Source organism: Schistocerca cancellata, chromosome 5, assembly GCF_023864275.1.
Source record: "Schistocerca cancellata isolate TAMUIC-IGC-003103 chromosome 5, iqSchCanc2.1, whole genome shotgun sequence".
Lineage (NCBI taxonomy): Eukaryota > Metazoa > Arthropoda > Insecta > Orthoptera > Acrididae > Schistocerca > Schistocerca cancellata.
Genome location: NC_064630.1, coordinates 833,872,749 through 833,885,680, shown reverse-complemented (window position 1 = coordinate 833,885,680; position 12,932 = coordinate 833,872,749). Strand labels below are relative to the sequence as shown.

The window sequence follows — 12,932 nt, the reverse complement described above, 5'->3', positions numbered from 1 at the left end:
CAACTTGCGAGCGGCGGGGTAAGGCACTTTTTTTCCTTCACCCATTTCTCCTGGATGGCCTGCTCACTGAGATGCACGGGATGTTCCGAGATGAAATTGCATTTCAATTGATACAGCAGGGAGGAAGAGGCAAGCAATCGTCTTCGTGAACATCCCTCTCGCCTTTGGGCGGGTTTCGACAGGACAATTGAGTGTGGTTATAATGTTGACACTGGTAGCAGTGCATCAGGCTTGGAATGTACATAGGACCTTGATGACTTCATAGTCTGCTTTGATCTTTGATGGAGGCACTACTCTATAAAATGATAGAAAAAAAGGAGTATGTGTAGGCACTAAGGATGTATCAACCTTTTTCATGACCCGATGGACTGCAGTGACATCCTGAGAGAGGTAAGTTGACCTCGACAAAAACAAGATTGGTGTGAAGGAGTGAATCTGCAAGTAGTTCTTATGCTTAAGGAATCACAATTAGTCTTCAAAAGCAAAGCAGGATTTCACCGGAATGGCAATTGCATCAACATCTTTCTGAATAATAAAAGGATTAACCATAGCAAAGGTCTGACCTCCTTCAGTACATGATACCACCTGGAACCGATGTGCAGCTGGCAGAGTCTCGGAATCTTTAGCCTCACTCTGTCTATGTTTCGTAGATGTAGACTGAGATGGTGGTCGGCTTATTGTGAGAAAATCCCCCACGACTGCCAGCGTCTTCAGTGGCCCCACTCGGGGGGAGGGGGCTCATTCTGTCTTGGATGAGTTTCCACATTTCAGGTCACACTGATTGTTCACATCTCAGAGGCCACACCTTCCAAACTCCTGACAGGGGGACTAACTGTCAATTTGGAAAGGTAACAGCTCACGCTGTCACCTCTCCCTGGTCCTGGCCTGGACCACGGGATATGTGCAAACCCTACCTGTCGACCCAGGGATGGGAATTACAAATTACCCAGTCACATAGTAGGCGCATGGGCTGTCCTTCAGAAGCACACAGGGAGGAAGAAGAAACAAAGAGGAACCTTGAACACCAAAGTGGAGAAAGGATAGGAGACGGAGAAGAAAGAAAGAAAAACCAGGACTGTTCTGATGTCCATTGAAAATTCAGAAAACATTCCTAAAAATATCTCAGACATGTTCCCCAAGCGACGGGATAAAGAATAGGAGGACAGACATGCAGCATGGAAGGAAAAAGATGCCACAAAGGCTGGGGCCCTCATCAAAGAGTGGCGGGGGGATGGTAAATCACAGCACCATCTGCAAACAATCCAAGAGGACTGCTGACACTGTCTCCTAAATCGTTTATGTACGTCAGGAACAACAGAGGGTCTATAAAACTTCCTTTGGGAACACCAGCTATGATTTCCATTTTACTCACTGACTTTCCATCAATTATTACCAACAGTGACCTTTCTGACCGGAAACCACAATCCAGTCACGCAACTGAGATGATACTCTATAGGCAAGCAATTTAATTAGAAGTCACTTGTTAGGAACAGTGTCAAAAGCCTTCTGGACATCTAAAAATAAGGAATCAATTTGATGTCCCCTGACGATAACACTCATTACTTTGTGAAAATGTAGAGCCATTTGTGTTTCACAAGAATGGTATTTTCCAAACCCAGGTTGGCTATTTGTCAACAAATTGTTTACTTTGAGGTAATTCATAATGTTCAAGCACAGTAATGTTGCAAAATCCTACTGCAGATCGATGTTAGTTATATTCAGCACATTACTCCTATTTCCTTTCTCGGGTATTGGTGTGACTTGTGCAACTTTCCAGACTTTGGGTATGGATCTCTCAATGAGCTAGTGATTGTATATGACTGCTAAATATGGAGCTATTGTACCAGCATACTCTGAAAGTAACCTGACTAGTATACAATCTTGACTGGGAGCCTTGCCTTTCTTATGGGTTTTAAGCTGCTTCGCTACACCGAGAACATCTACTTCATAGTTACTCATGTTGGCAGTTGTTCTGGATTCGAATTCTGGAGTGTAACTCTGCTTTAGTAGTACTATCATCAATAATGTGATCACTGTTATCACGCAGTGGAGGGATAGATTGTGCCTTGCTACTGGTATACATTACGTATGATCAGAGTCTGTTTGGGTTTTCTGCCAGATTTCAAGAAAGAGTTTCGTTGTCAAAATAATTAACAGCATCTCGCATTGAAATTTGCACTAAATTTTGAGCCCCTGCAAAACTTCGCCAAGCTTTGGGATTTTGTATATGTTAAATTTGTTTTTTTGCTTCTGCAGCAGTACCATGGCAGATCAGTACCATCTCTATTAATTATCTGGTACGTAACAATATTATGGAAAGGATAATTGCTACTCACTATATAGTGGAGATGCTGAGTCGCAGATAGGCACAACAAAAAGACCATCACAAAATAAGCTTATGGTCAAGAACACTGTTGTCAAAAAGAGACTACAGATGCACACATGTGCCTTCAGCTGCCAGAGTGCGCAGACGCGTGCGTGCGCGTGACTGTGTGTGTGTGTGTGTGTGTGTGACCCCCCCCCCCCCCCCTACGCACTCGACTGTACACTGGCAGCTGAAAGCACATGTGTGTGTCTGTAGTCATGAAAAAGGCCTTCTTGGCCAAAAGCTTATTTTGTGACAATATTTTTGTTGTGCCTATCTGTGATTCAGCATCTCCACAGTATGGTGAGTAGCAACTATTCTTTTCATAATATTGTTACATTCCATGCTGGATTTTTCACTGTTTAATTACCTGTTAAATATCTCTTAATTGCCATCCATACTATTTCTTGGAATTTAAACCAATCTGGTTCACACTTACATAGTCAGATTAGGAGTGAAGTCTGTGTCTTAGGAAGGTGTCAAATGAGTTTTTATCTGCTTTTTTACATAGATGTATTTTGTGTTTATTTTCGGTGGATTTGGATGCTACAATATTCAGTCTAGCTATAGCAACCTTGTGGTTACCAATTTCTGTGTCTGTCATGATGCTCGTTATTTGGTCAGGATTATTTGCTTGTAAGAGGTCATGTATGTTTTCACAACCATTTACACTTCAAGTGGGCTCCTGACCTAGCAGTTCAAAATCATTTTCAGAGAAGGCTTTCAGTAAAGATTTCAGACGACTTTTACGCCAACCAAAGACTTTAAACATGTATTTTCGCCAACATATCAAGGTTAGATTGAAGTCACCATCAACTGTAACTTTATAACTGGGGTACCTGTGGGAAATGACACTCAAGTTTTCTTTGAACTGTTCAGCAACTATATCACTACATTTGTGGGGTCAGTAAAAGGAACCAATTATCAATGTATCCAGGTTGTCAAGTATAGACTCAACCATACTAGCTCAAAGAAAACTTTCTACTTCAATTTCACTACAAGGTAAACTACTTCTGACAGCGACAAACACTCCACCAACTGTATTTAGTCTAGCCTTCCTGAACATGGTTACGTCTTTTGTAAAAATTTTGGATGAATTTATTTCTGGCTTCAGCCAGCTTTCTGCACCTATGAAGATTTGAGACACAGAGCTTTCTATGAGTGCTTTTAGCTCTGGTTCTTTTCCAACACAGCTACAATATTAGTTGTTCCTATGTCTATCTGCTTCCTGTATTTCTCCAACACCCTTTGAAAATGAAGCCCTTTTTGCACTTTCGCAAGATGATCTCTAGTCTAAAAAGCAGCCCCTCCCCCCCCCCCCCCCCCCACACAGCCCCCATTATCCGTGTTGCCATTTCCTGACCTATTTAGCAGCCGGAAACACACCACCCTAAGATGCAAACCGAGAAATCTGCAACCTACACGGCTGCAGAACTGTCTGAGCCTCTGATTCAGTTGGCTGCATCCTGTGTTCTTCATGGCTTACGGAAGCACCTGTTTCACATCTGAAATGACTTCTCCCACTGAGAGCATGCTGGATTCCTTCCCTACATTGCAGACATATCCCTAAGTGGCCACATTAAGCGACTTATGTTGGAGCTCCCTGCTTCCAGTAATCCCACACTTTGTCAATGCCCAGACCTTGCAAGCTAAGTGGATCCTCTGGAACAGTGCAAGTGACTTCATCTGGCACAGGAACTTCATCAGCCACAGATAGTGCCTGAAACCTGTTCATCAGATGTATCAGGGAGGCTATGCCCTTGGAATTACCTCCCACTTGACTGCACGTAAGGGATCAACCTCCGTATGGGCAGAACCCGAGGCAGCCACAGTAGTGGACCAATCGGGGTACACATGGGTCATGCTGGATGTCCCTCAGATTAACTGAAGCCAACACTGCCTGGAGCTGTAAGCGAAGGGTCATCTGAACACAGCAATCACAGTTCCCATTCATACTAAAGATGGCCAATAAATACACAAACACACACAAAATATAGGATTTGAAGATAAAGAACACAGACAAAATGTAAAGTAAGTAGCTTTTTGTGGAAGCTGTGTCAACTCAAAGTACTCTGATGCACTGCTGCTAGGACAGCTATCACTTGACTGGGGTGATCTAACTACTACAACTGACTCTTGAAACACCAAACCAAATGCTTGGTGTGATGCAAATAGCAGTTCTATGCACTACATAGTTAATAGAGCATTTTTTTTTAAATCAAAGTTTGTGCAATTTAAAATGGAACAATATGTGTATATACTTACTTCCATAGATGTTTTTGTTCACATGATACAGCCAGTCATTCTGAATGCACTCCATTACTCTGTCAGCTTCATCAATAACCAGAAACCTCAGGTGCTTCAAGGAGAAATTTGGAGTGGATTTAAGATGGTCGACTAGTCTGCCAGGTGTCGTGACAACAATATCAACGAGACTCTGTGGTCCGAATGTGGAATCTGGAACAATATAAAAGAAGGTCCAGTAATATTAGTGGCTTAGCCAAAGGATACTCTGTGTCCACACAACTGACATTATTTGACTTATGGAGAATCAAGCAATAAAAGTGAATGAACAGTGGAATGTAATGAAACATAAATGATGCCTTCAGAGACAGAGTGCTACAGTTGGCAACAGTGTTAATGGTGTCTGGCCACGCAGCTCACGAGGAATGCTGCATTGTTAACTCAGCTGAAAGTGTGTAGACAGCAAATACATTAAGTTCATGGACTTCAGCAACATCACAGACCAGCTCGTCTGAATCTGCTTCACATTTGTAGAATGAGTACACTTTAAAAATAAGGTCCCTTGCCTGTTTGTGAAACACTTGGTGCCTCATAGGTGTTTCAGCCACTATGGGAAAAAATCAAATATGATGGAAGTTTACACAGTACGGAATGCAGTAACTGACCGAGTACCAACTGGCTAGCCGTGAAGCTATCTACCGTACATCCTCGGCTCAACTGTCATAAATGCTGTTGTGGACTATAGCTCAGATTGGACAGGGATCAGGAAGGAAATTAAATGGTTGTGTCTTTCTAAAAGGAACCATACTGGTATTAATCGTAAGTGATTAGGAAAATCTGAGCCAGCGGCCAGATGGTGATCAAACCTAGGAATGCAAAACATATGCAACGCATTCCATTAGATAGGAGGGGTGCAAGCTATGAAGAAATAACTAGTAGTACAAGGCAGTAAAGAAAAACCAACAAATAACTAACAGGCTATGACAATTTAGGTGCATTAACACCTACTGAAAGAATCCTTCTATAGGCTTAAGTTCTCCCAGTACCTAAAGTTTCTCAAAGCTGTGAGTAGTACCAAGTATTACACCTTGTATCAGAGGAGAGCAGCAATGTGTAATGCCAAACACCACAGTCAATGTGGTAACTTATTTACGATGTTAAATACTCCTATTGTACAGTACAAACTCCAGATGGGCAAATTGACTTTTTCTATAAACCTATCAAGATTTTTAAAAATTAAAATTATAACAAATGGTGTATACAGATGAAGGAGAAAAAAGACAGACACAAATGATTGCAAAACTGCTTGCTCTCTACTAGCTGACAAATGATGATATTTGCCATATCTCAATGGCCTTGAATTCTCCAAGAAGAGTGATGCAATCTTAGAACTATGGCAAAGATACTGCAGATGGATAAAAAGCAAGTCCTTTGATTTCCATAATGCTCAAAATCTATTTCCAATCAAAGCAACAATATGAATTTGTGAAGAAATATTCCTAGAACATGCCACAACACTGTTCACTGGCATCCTTGTGGAAGGCAGGTCAGTGTTTCAGGTTGCACCTAATGACGATGGTGTGGATCATCAAAAATGTGCAAAGAATGGTATCTGAGTGCACAGCCAAAAACTTACCACACAGAGACAACAGGCAGAGAAAGGACTTCTTACCTACATAGCACCAGATGTTAAAATTCAGGGCGAAGTAAGAAATCTATACCTTTGCTTTAGGGAATGGAGGGTGGGGGAAGAACAATTGGCCTGACAAACATTAAACATTTGTCACCTGTTATTTATGGCAAAATATTGAAATACTCTATTTCTGAAACAGTATGAGACATTCTCGTGCACTTTTTTATTTGAAAGACAATAATTTCCTTACAAAAATGACATCCTCAGTTTAGAAGTGTGACACATCTCTTTTGCTGTAGCAATCTATTGTTTTAAACTGAAATTCAATAAATGTTTCTCTAATATGCCGACTCCAAAAATTTTGATTTTTTTACTTTGATCAGCACGATATTGTATGCCACTCCCTGAAAAGAAGAACTTCCACTACTTTCTTTAACAGATGTTATGGACGACTGAAAATTTTGTCATACATTAAAACCTGTTCCCTTTACCACATTCAATGTTTTGGTCTCAAAATCGAAATCTAGCCTGTCATTTTAAGTCTTCTTAAATATATATAACAGAGGCACCTTTGAAAAATACAAAAATCTAAAATATATGTCCAAATTTCACAACATAAAAGTTCCAAAGCATAGCACTTCTGTGCGCACTGCTTAAAACAAAAAATTCAATGAACTAAACATGCGTTCAGGTGTGTCACTGTTTTCCTTTGATATAGAGTGATGCCTTTCTGTTGAACCAATAACAAATTTGGAGCCCAGAATCGTCCAACATTATGAAATGGAAGTGAGCACTTTTCATAGTGCTACCGTCTTCCAGCTGGAAATTTATATCCAGTACGGTTCGTGTGGCAGCATATAGTTCACAAGGAATGTATTTGATAGAGAACTGATATCTGCAAATCACCAGTCAGTCACAGTCACACATGCAGACCACTCTTTGTATGTTGTGAATCCGAATATTTTCCTGCCATTTCTGTAGTCTTTATTGGAAAATGAAGTTTCTTTTTACTTGATCTTTAAATTTCATCACCTTTGAATCCAGAGAGGAGTCTTTTGAATTCTTTTCACTAGGGTTGTTTTTCTGAAACATGTGTCCATTTTATGATAGCAGAATTCTTGCAACTTCCTCTTTGGGAAACAGGATGAGGGCTATTTATGTGCACAGCTTTGGCGCTTTTGTAACATTGTCAGCAATTTTTTTTTTGTGTTTTAACTTATTCAGCACACATTTTTCTTCGTTTTCTCCAAATATCTCAGTATATCTTCCAGATAAAACTAGTATTCAATATGAAAATGGGATTCATTCATTGGATGACGTTATAAGGATACTATTAAGAAAAGGGTAGATTGCTACTCACCCATAACGGTAATGTTGAGTTGCAAATAGACACAATAAAAAGACTGCCAAACAAATAAGTTTTCACCCATAAAGCCTTCTTCTGAAAAACACACACACACACACACACACACACACACACACACACACACACACACACACACACGTGTGTGTCCCCCCCCTTCCCATACACACACAGATACTCATGATGAGTCTGGCCTCAGCAGCCTGGGACAGCGATCATATGTAGGACAGTTACATTTGCATGAATACGTGTGTGTGTGTGAGTGTGTTGTCAAATTCAGTGGAAGAATTTTTGGCCAAATCCTTTCTTGTTTAGCAGCCTTTCTGTTGTGCCTATCTGCAGCTCAACATTTCCATTATCTGTTGTTATTGTTGTGGTCCTCAGTCCTGAGACTGGTTTGATGCAGCTCTCCATGCTACCCTATCCTGTGCAAGCTTCTTCATCTTCCAGTACTTACTGCAACCTACATCCTTCTGAATCTGCTTAGTGTATTCATCTCTTGGTCTCCCTCTACAATTTTTACCCTCCACACTGCCCTCCAATGCTAAATTTGTGATCCCTTGATGCCAAAGAACATGTCCTACTAACCGGTCCCTTCTTCTAGTCAAGTTGTGCCACAAACTCCTCTTCTCCCCAATTCTATTCAATACTTCATCATTAGTTATGTGATCTACCCATCTAATCTTCAGCATTCTTCTGTAGCACCACATTTCGTAAGCTTCTATTCTCCTCTTGTCCAAACTATTTACCGTCCACGTTTCACTTCCATACATGGCTACACTCCATACAAATACTTTCAGAAACGACTTCCTAACACTTAAATCAATACTCGATGTTAACAAATTTCTCTTCTTCAGAAACACTTTCCTTGCCATTGCCAGTCTACATTTTATATCTTCTCTACTTCTACCATCATCAGTTATTTTGCTCCCCAAATAGCAAAACTCCTTTACTACTTTAAGTGTCTAATTTTCTAATCTAATACCCTCAGCATCTCCCAACTTAGTTCGACTACATTCCATTATCCTCGTTTTGCTTTTGTTGATGTTCATCTTATATCCTCCTTTCAAGACACTGTCCATTCTGTTCAACAACTCTTCCAAGTCCTTTGCTGTCTCTGATAGAATTACAATGTCATCGGTGAACCTCAAATTTTTTATTTCTTCTCCATGGATTTTAATACCTACTCCGAATTTTTCTTTTTTTTCCTTTACTGTTTGCTCAATATACAGATTGAACAGCATCGGAGATAGGCTACAACCCTGTCTTACTCCTTCCCAACCACTGCTTCCCTTTCATGCCCCTCGACTCATAACTGCCATCTGGTTTCTGTACAAACTGTAAATAGCCTTTTGCTCCCTGTATTTTACCCCTGCCACCTTTAGAATTTGAAAGAGAGTATTCCAGTCAACACTGTAAAAGCTTTCTCTAAGTCTACAAATGCTAGAAACGTAGGTCTGCCTTTCCTTAATCTTTCTTCTAAGATAAGTCGTAAGGTCAGTATTGCCTCACGTGTTCCAACATTTCTGCGGAATCCAAACTGATCTTCCCCGAGGTCGGCTTCTACCAGTTTTTCCATTCGTCTGTAAAGAATTCGTGTTAGTATTTTGCAGCTGTGACTTATTAAACTGATAGTTCGGTAATTTTCACATCTGTCAACACCTGCTTTCTTTGGGATTGGAATTATTATATTCTTCTTGAAGTCTGAGGTTATTTCACCTGTCTCATACATCTTGCTCACCACATGGTAGAGTCTTGTCAAGCCTGGCTCTCCGAAGGCCATCAGTAGTTCTACTGAAATGTTGTCTACTCCCGGGGCCTTGTTTCAACTCAGGTCTCTGTCAAACTCTTCACGCAGGATCGTATCTCCCATCGTATCTTCATATACATCCTCTTCCATTTCCATAATATTGTCCTCAAGTAAATCGCCCTTGTATAGACCCTCTGTATACCTCTTCCACCTTTCTGCTTTCCCTTCTTTGCTTAGAACCGGGTTTCCATCTGAGACCTTTATATTCATACAAGTGGCTCTCTTTCCTCCAAAGGTCTCTCTAATTTTCCTGTAGGCAGTATCTATCTTACCCCTAGTGAGATAAGCCTCTACATCCGTACATTTGTCCTCTAGCCATCCCTCCTTAGCCATTTTGCACTTCCTGTCGATCTCATTTTTGAGACGTTTGTATTCCCTTTTGCCTGCTTCATTTACTGCATTTCTATATTTTCTCCTTTCATCAATTAAATTCAATATTTCTTCTGTTACCCAAGGATTTCTACTAGCCCTCGTCTTTTTACCTATTTGATCCTCTGCTGCCTTCACTACTTCATCCCTCAGAGCTACCCATTCTTCATCTACTGTATTTATTTCCCCCATTCCTGTCAGTTGTTCCCTTATGCTCTCCCTGAAACTCTGTACAACTTCTGGTTTAGTCAATCTATCCAGGCCCCATCTCCTTAAATTCCCACCTTTTTGCAGTTTCTTCAGTTTTAATCTACAGTTCATAACCAATAGATTGTGGTCAGAGTCCACATCTGTCCCCGGAAATGTCTCACAATTTAAAACCTGGTTCCTAAATCTCTGTCTTACCATTATATGATCTGTCTGATACTTCTTCCATGTATACAACTTTCTTTCATGTTTCTTGAACCAAGTGTTAGCTATGATTAAGTTATGCTCTGTGCAAAACTCTACTAGGCGGCTTCCTCTTTCATTTCTTAGTCCCAATCCATATTCACCTACTATGTTTCCTTCTCTCCCTTTTCCTACTCTCAAATTCCAGTCACCCATGACTATTAAATTTTCGTCTCTCTTCACTACCTGAATAATTTCTTTTATCTCATCATCAATTTCTTTGTCATCTGCAGAGCTAGTTGGCATATAAACTTGTCTGTTCCGACACTGACAATGTTGAGTGTTTATGGAAAAAGTTCAAGGCAATCGTAAAATGCGTTTTAGACAGGTACGTGCCAAGTAAAACTGTGAGGGACGGGAAAAACCCACCGTGGTTCAACAACAAAGTTAGGAAACTACTGCAAAAGCAAAGAGAGCTTCACTGCAAGTTTAAACACAGCCAAAACCTCTCAGACAAACAGAAGCTAAACGATGTCAAAGTTAGCATAAGGAGGGCTATGCGTGAAGCGTTCAGTGAATTCGAAAGTAAAATCCTATGTACCGACTTGACAGAAAATCCTAGGAAGTTCTGGTCTTACGTTAAATCAGTAAGTGGCTCGAAACAGCATATCCAGGCACTCCGGGATGATGATGGCACTGAAACAGAGAATGACATGCGTAAAGCTGAAATACTAAACACCTTTTTCCAAAGCTGTTTCATGGAGGAAGACCGCACTGCAGTTCCTTCTCTAAATCCTCACACAAACGAAACAATGGCTGACATCGAAATAAGTGTCCAAGGAATAGAAAAGCAAGGCGAAAGAACTTGCCCCCCTTCTAACAGCCGTGTACCGCAAGTCTCTAGAGGATCGAAAGGTTCCAAATGATTGGAAAAGAGCACAGGTAGTCCCAGTCTTCAAGAAGGGTCATCGAGCAGATGCTCAAACCTATAGACCTATATCTCTGATATCGATCTGTTGTAGAATTTTAGAACATGTTTTTTGCTCGAGTATCATGTCGTTTTTGGACACCCAGAATACACTCTGTAGGAATCAACATGGATTCCGGAAACAGCGATCGTGTGAGACCCAACTCGCTTTATTTGTTCATGAGACCCAGAAAATATTAGATACAGGCTCCCAGGTAGATGCTATTTTCCTCGACTTCCGAAAGGCGTTCGATACAGTTCCGCACTGTCGCCTGATAAACAAAGTAAGAGCCTACGGAAGATCAGACCAGCTGTGTGGCTGGATTGAAGAATTTTTAGCAAACAGAACACAGCATGTTGTTATCAATGGACAGACGTCTACAGACGTTAAAGTAACCTCTGGTGTGCCACAGGGGAGTGTTATGGGACCATTACTTTTCACAATATATATAAATGACCTAGTAGATAGTGTCGGAAGTTCCATGCGGCTTTTCGCGGATGATGCTGTAGTATACAGAGAAGTTGGAGCATTAGAAAATTGTAGCGAAATGCAGGAAGATCTGCAGCGGATATGCACTTGGTGCAGGGAGTGGCAACCGACCCTTAACATAGACAAATGTAATGTATTGCGAGTAAATAGAAAGAAGGATCCTTTATTGTACGATTACATGATAGCGGAACAAACACTGGTAGCAGTTACTTCTGTAAAATATCTGGGAATATGCGTGCGGAACGATTTGAACTGGAATGATCATATAAAATTAATTGTTGGTAAGGCGGGTACCAGGTTGAGATTCATTGGGAGAGTCCTTAGAAAATGTATTCCATCAACAAAGGAGGTGGCTTACAAAACACTCGTTCGACCAACACTTGAGTATTGCTCATCAGTGTGGGATCCGTACATCAGGTTGATGGAGGAGATAGAGAAGATCCAAAGAAGAGCGGCGCGTTTTGTCACAGGGTTATCTGGTAACCGTGATAGCGTTACGGAGATGTTTAGCAAACTCAAGTGGCAGACTCTGCAAGAGTGGCGCTCTGCATCGCGGTGTAGCTTGCTCGCCATGTTTCGAGAGGGTGCGTTTCTGGATGAGGTATCGAATATACGAGGTGCATTCAAGTTCTAAGGCCTCCGATTTTTTTTCTCCGGACTGGAAAGAGATAGAAACATGCGCATTATTTTAAAATGAGGCCGCGTTCATTGTCAATACGTCCCAGAGATGGCAGCACCGTACGGCAGATGGAATTTTACTGCCAGCGGCGAGAATGAGAACTGTTTTAAATACTTAAAATGACAACGTTTTCCTTACTTGAACAGCATGCAATCATTCGTTTTCTGAATTTTCGAGGTGTGAAACCAATTGAAATTCATCGACAGTTGAAGGAGACATGTAGTGATGGAGTTATGGATGAGTTGAAAGTGCGTTCGTGGGTGCGACAGTTTAATGAAGGCAGAACATCATGTGACAACAAACCGAAACAACCTCGGGCTCGCACAAGCTGGTCTGACGACAAGATCGAGAAAGTGGAGAGAATTGTTTTGGGGGATCGCCGAACGACAGTTGAACAGATCGCCTCCAGAGTTGGCATTTCTGTGGGTTCTGTGCACACAATCCTGCACGACGACCTGAAAATGCGAAAAGTGTCATCCAGGTGGGTGCCATGAATGCTGACGGACGACCACATGGCTGCCCGTGTGGCATGTTGCCAAGTAATGTTGACGCTTAACGACAGCATGAATGGGACTTTCTTTTCGTCGGTTGTGACAATGGATGAGACGTGGATGCCATTTTT

The 12,932-nt window shown here is 41.2% G+C and overlaps 1 protein-coding gene across 1 annotated transcript in view; it reads right to left on the bottom strand.

Annotated features, from left to right (window-relative positions):
• Positions 1-12,932, bottom strand: part of LOC126187948 (ATP-dependent RNA helicase DDX51) — a 191,725-nt gene that overhangs the window by 94,953 nt on the left and 83,840 nt on the right. Inside the window, exon 6 of the mRNA XM_049929324.1 lies at positions 4,631-4,822. Coding sequence (XP_049785281.1) covers positions 4,631-4,822 — 192 coding nt within the window. The remainder of the gene's footprint in view (positions 1-4,630; positions 4,823-12,932) is intronic.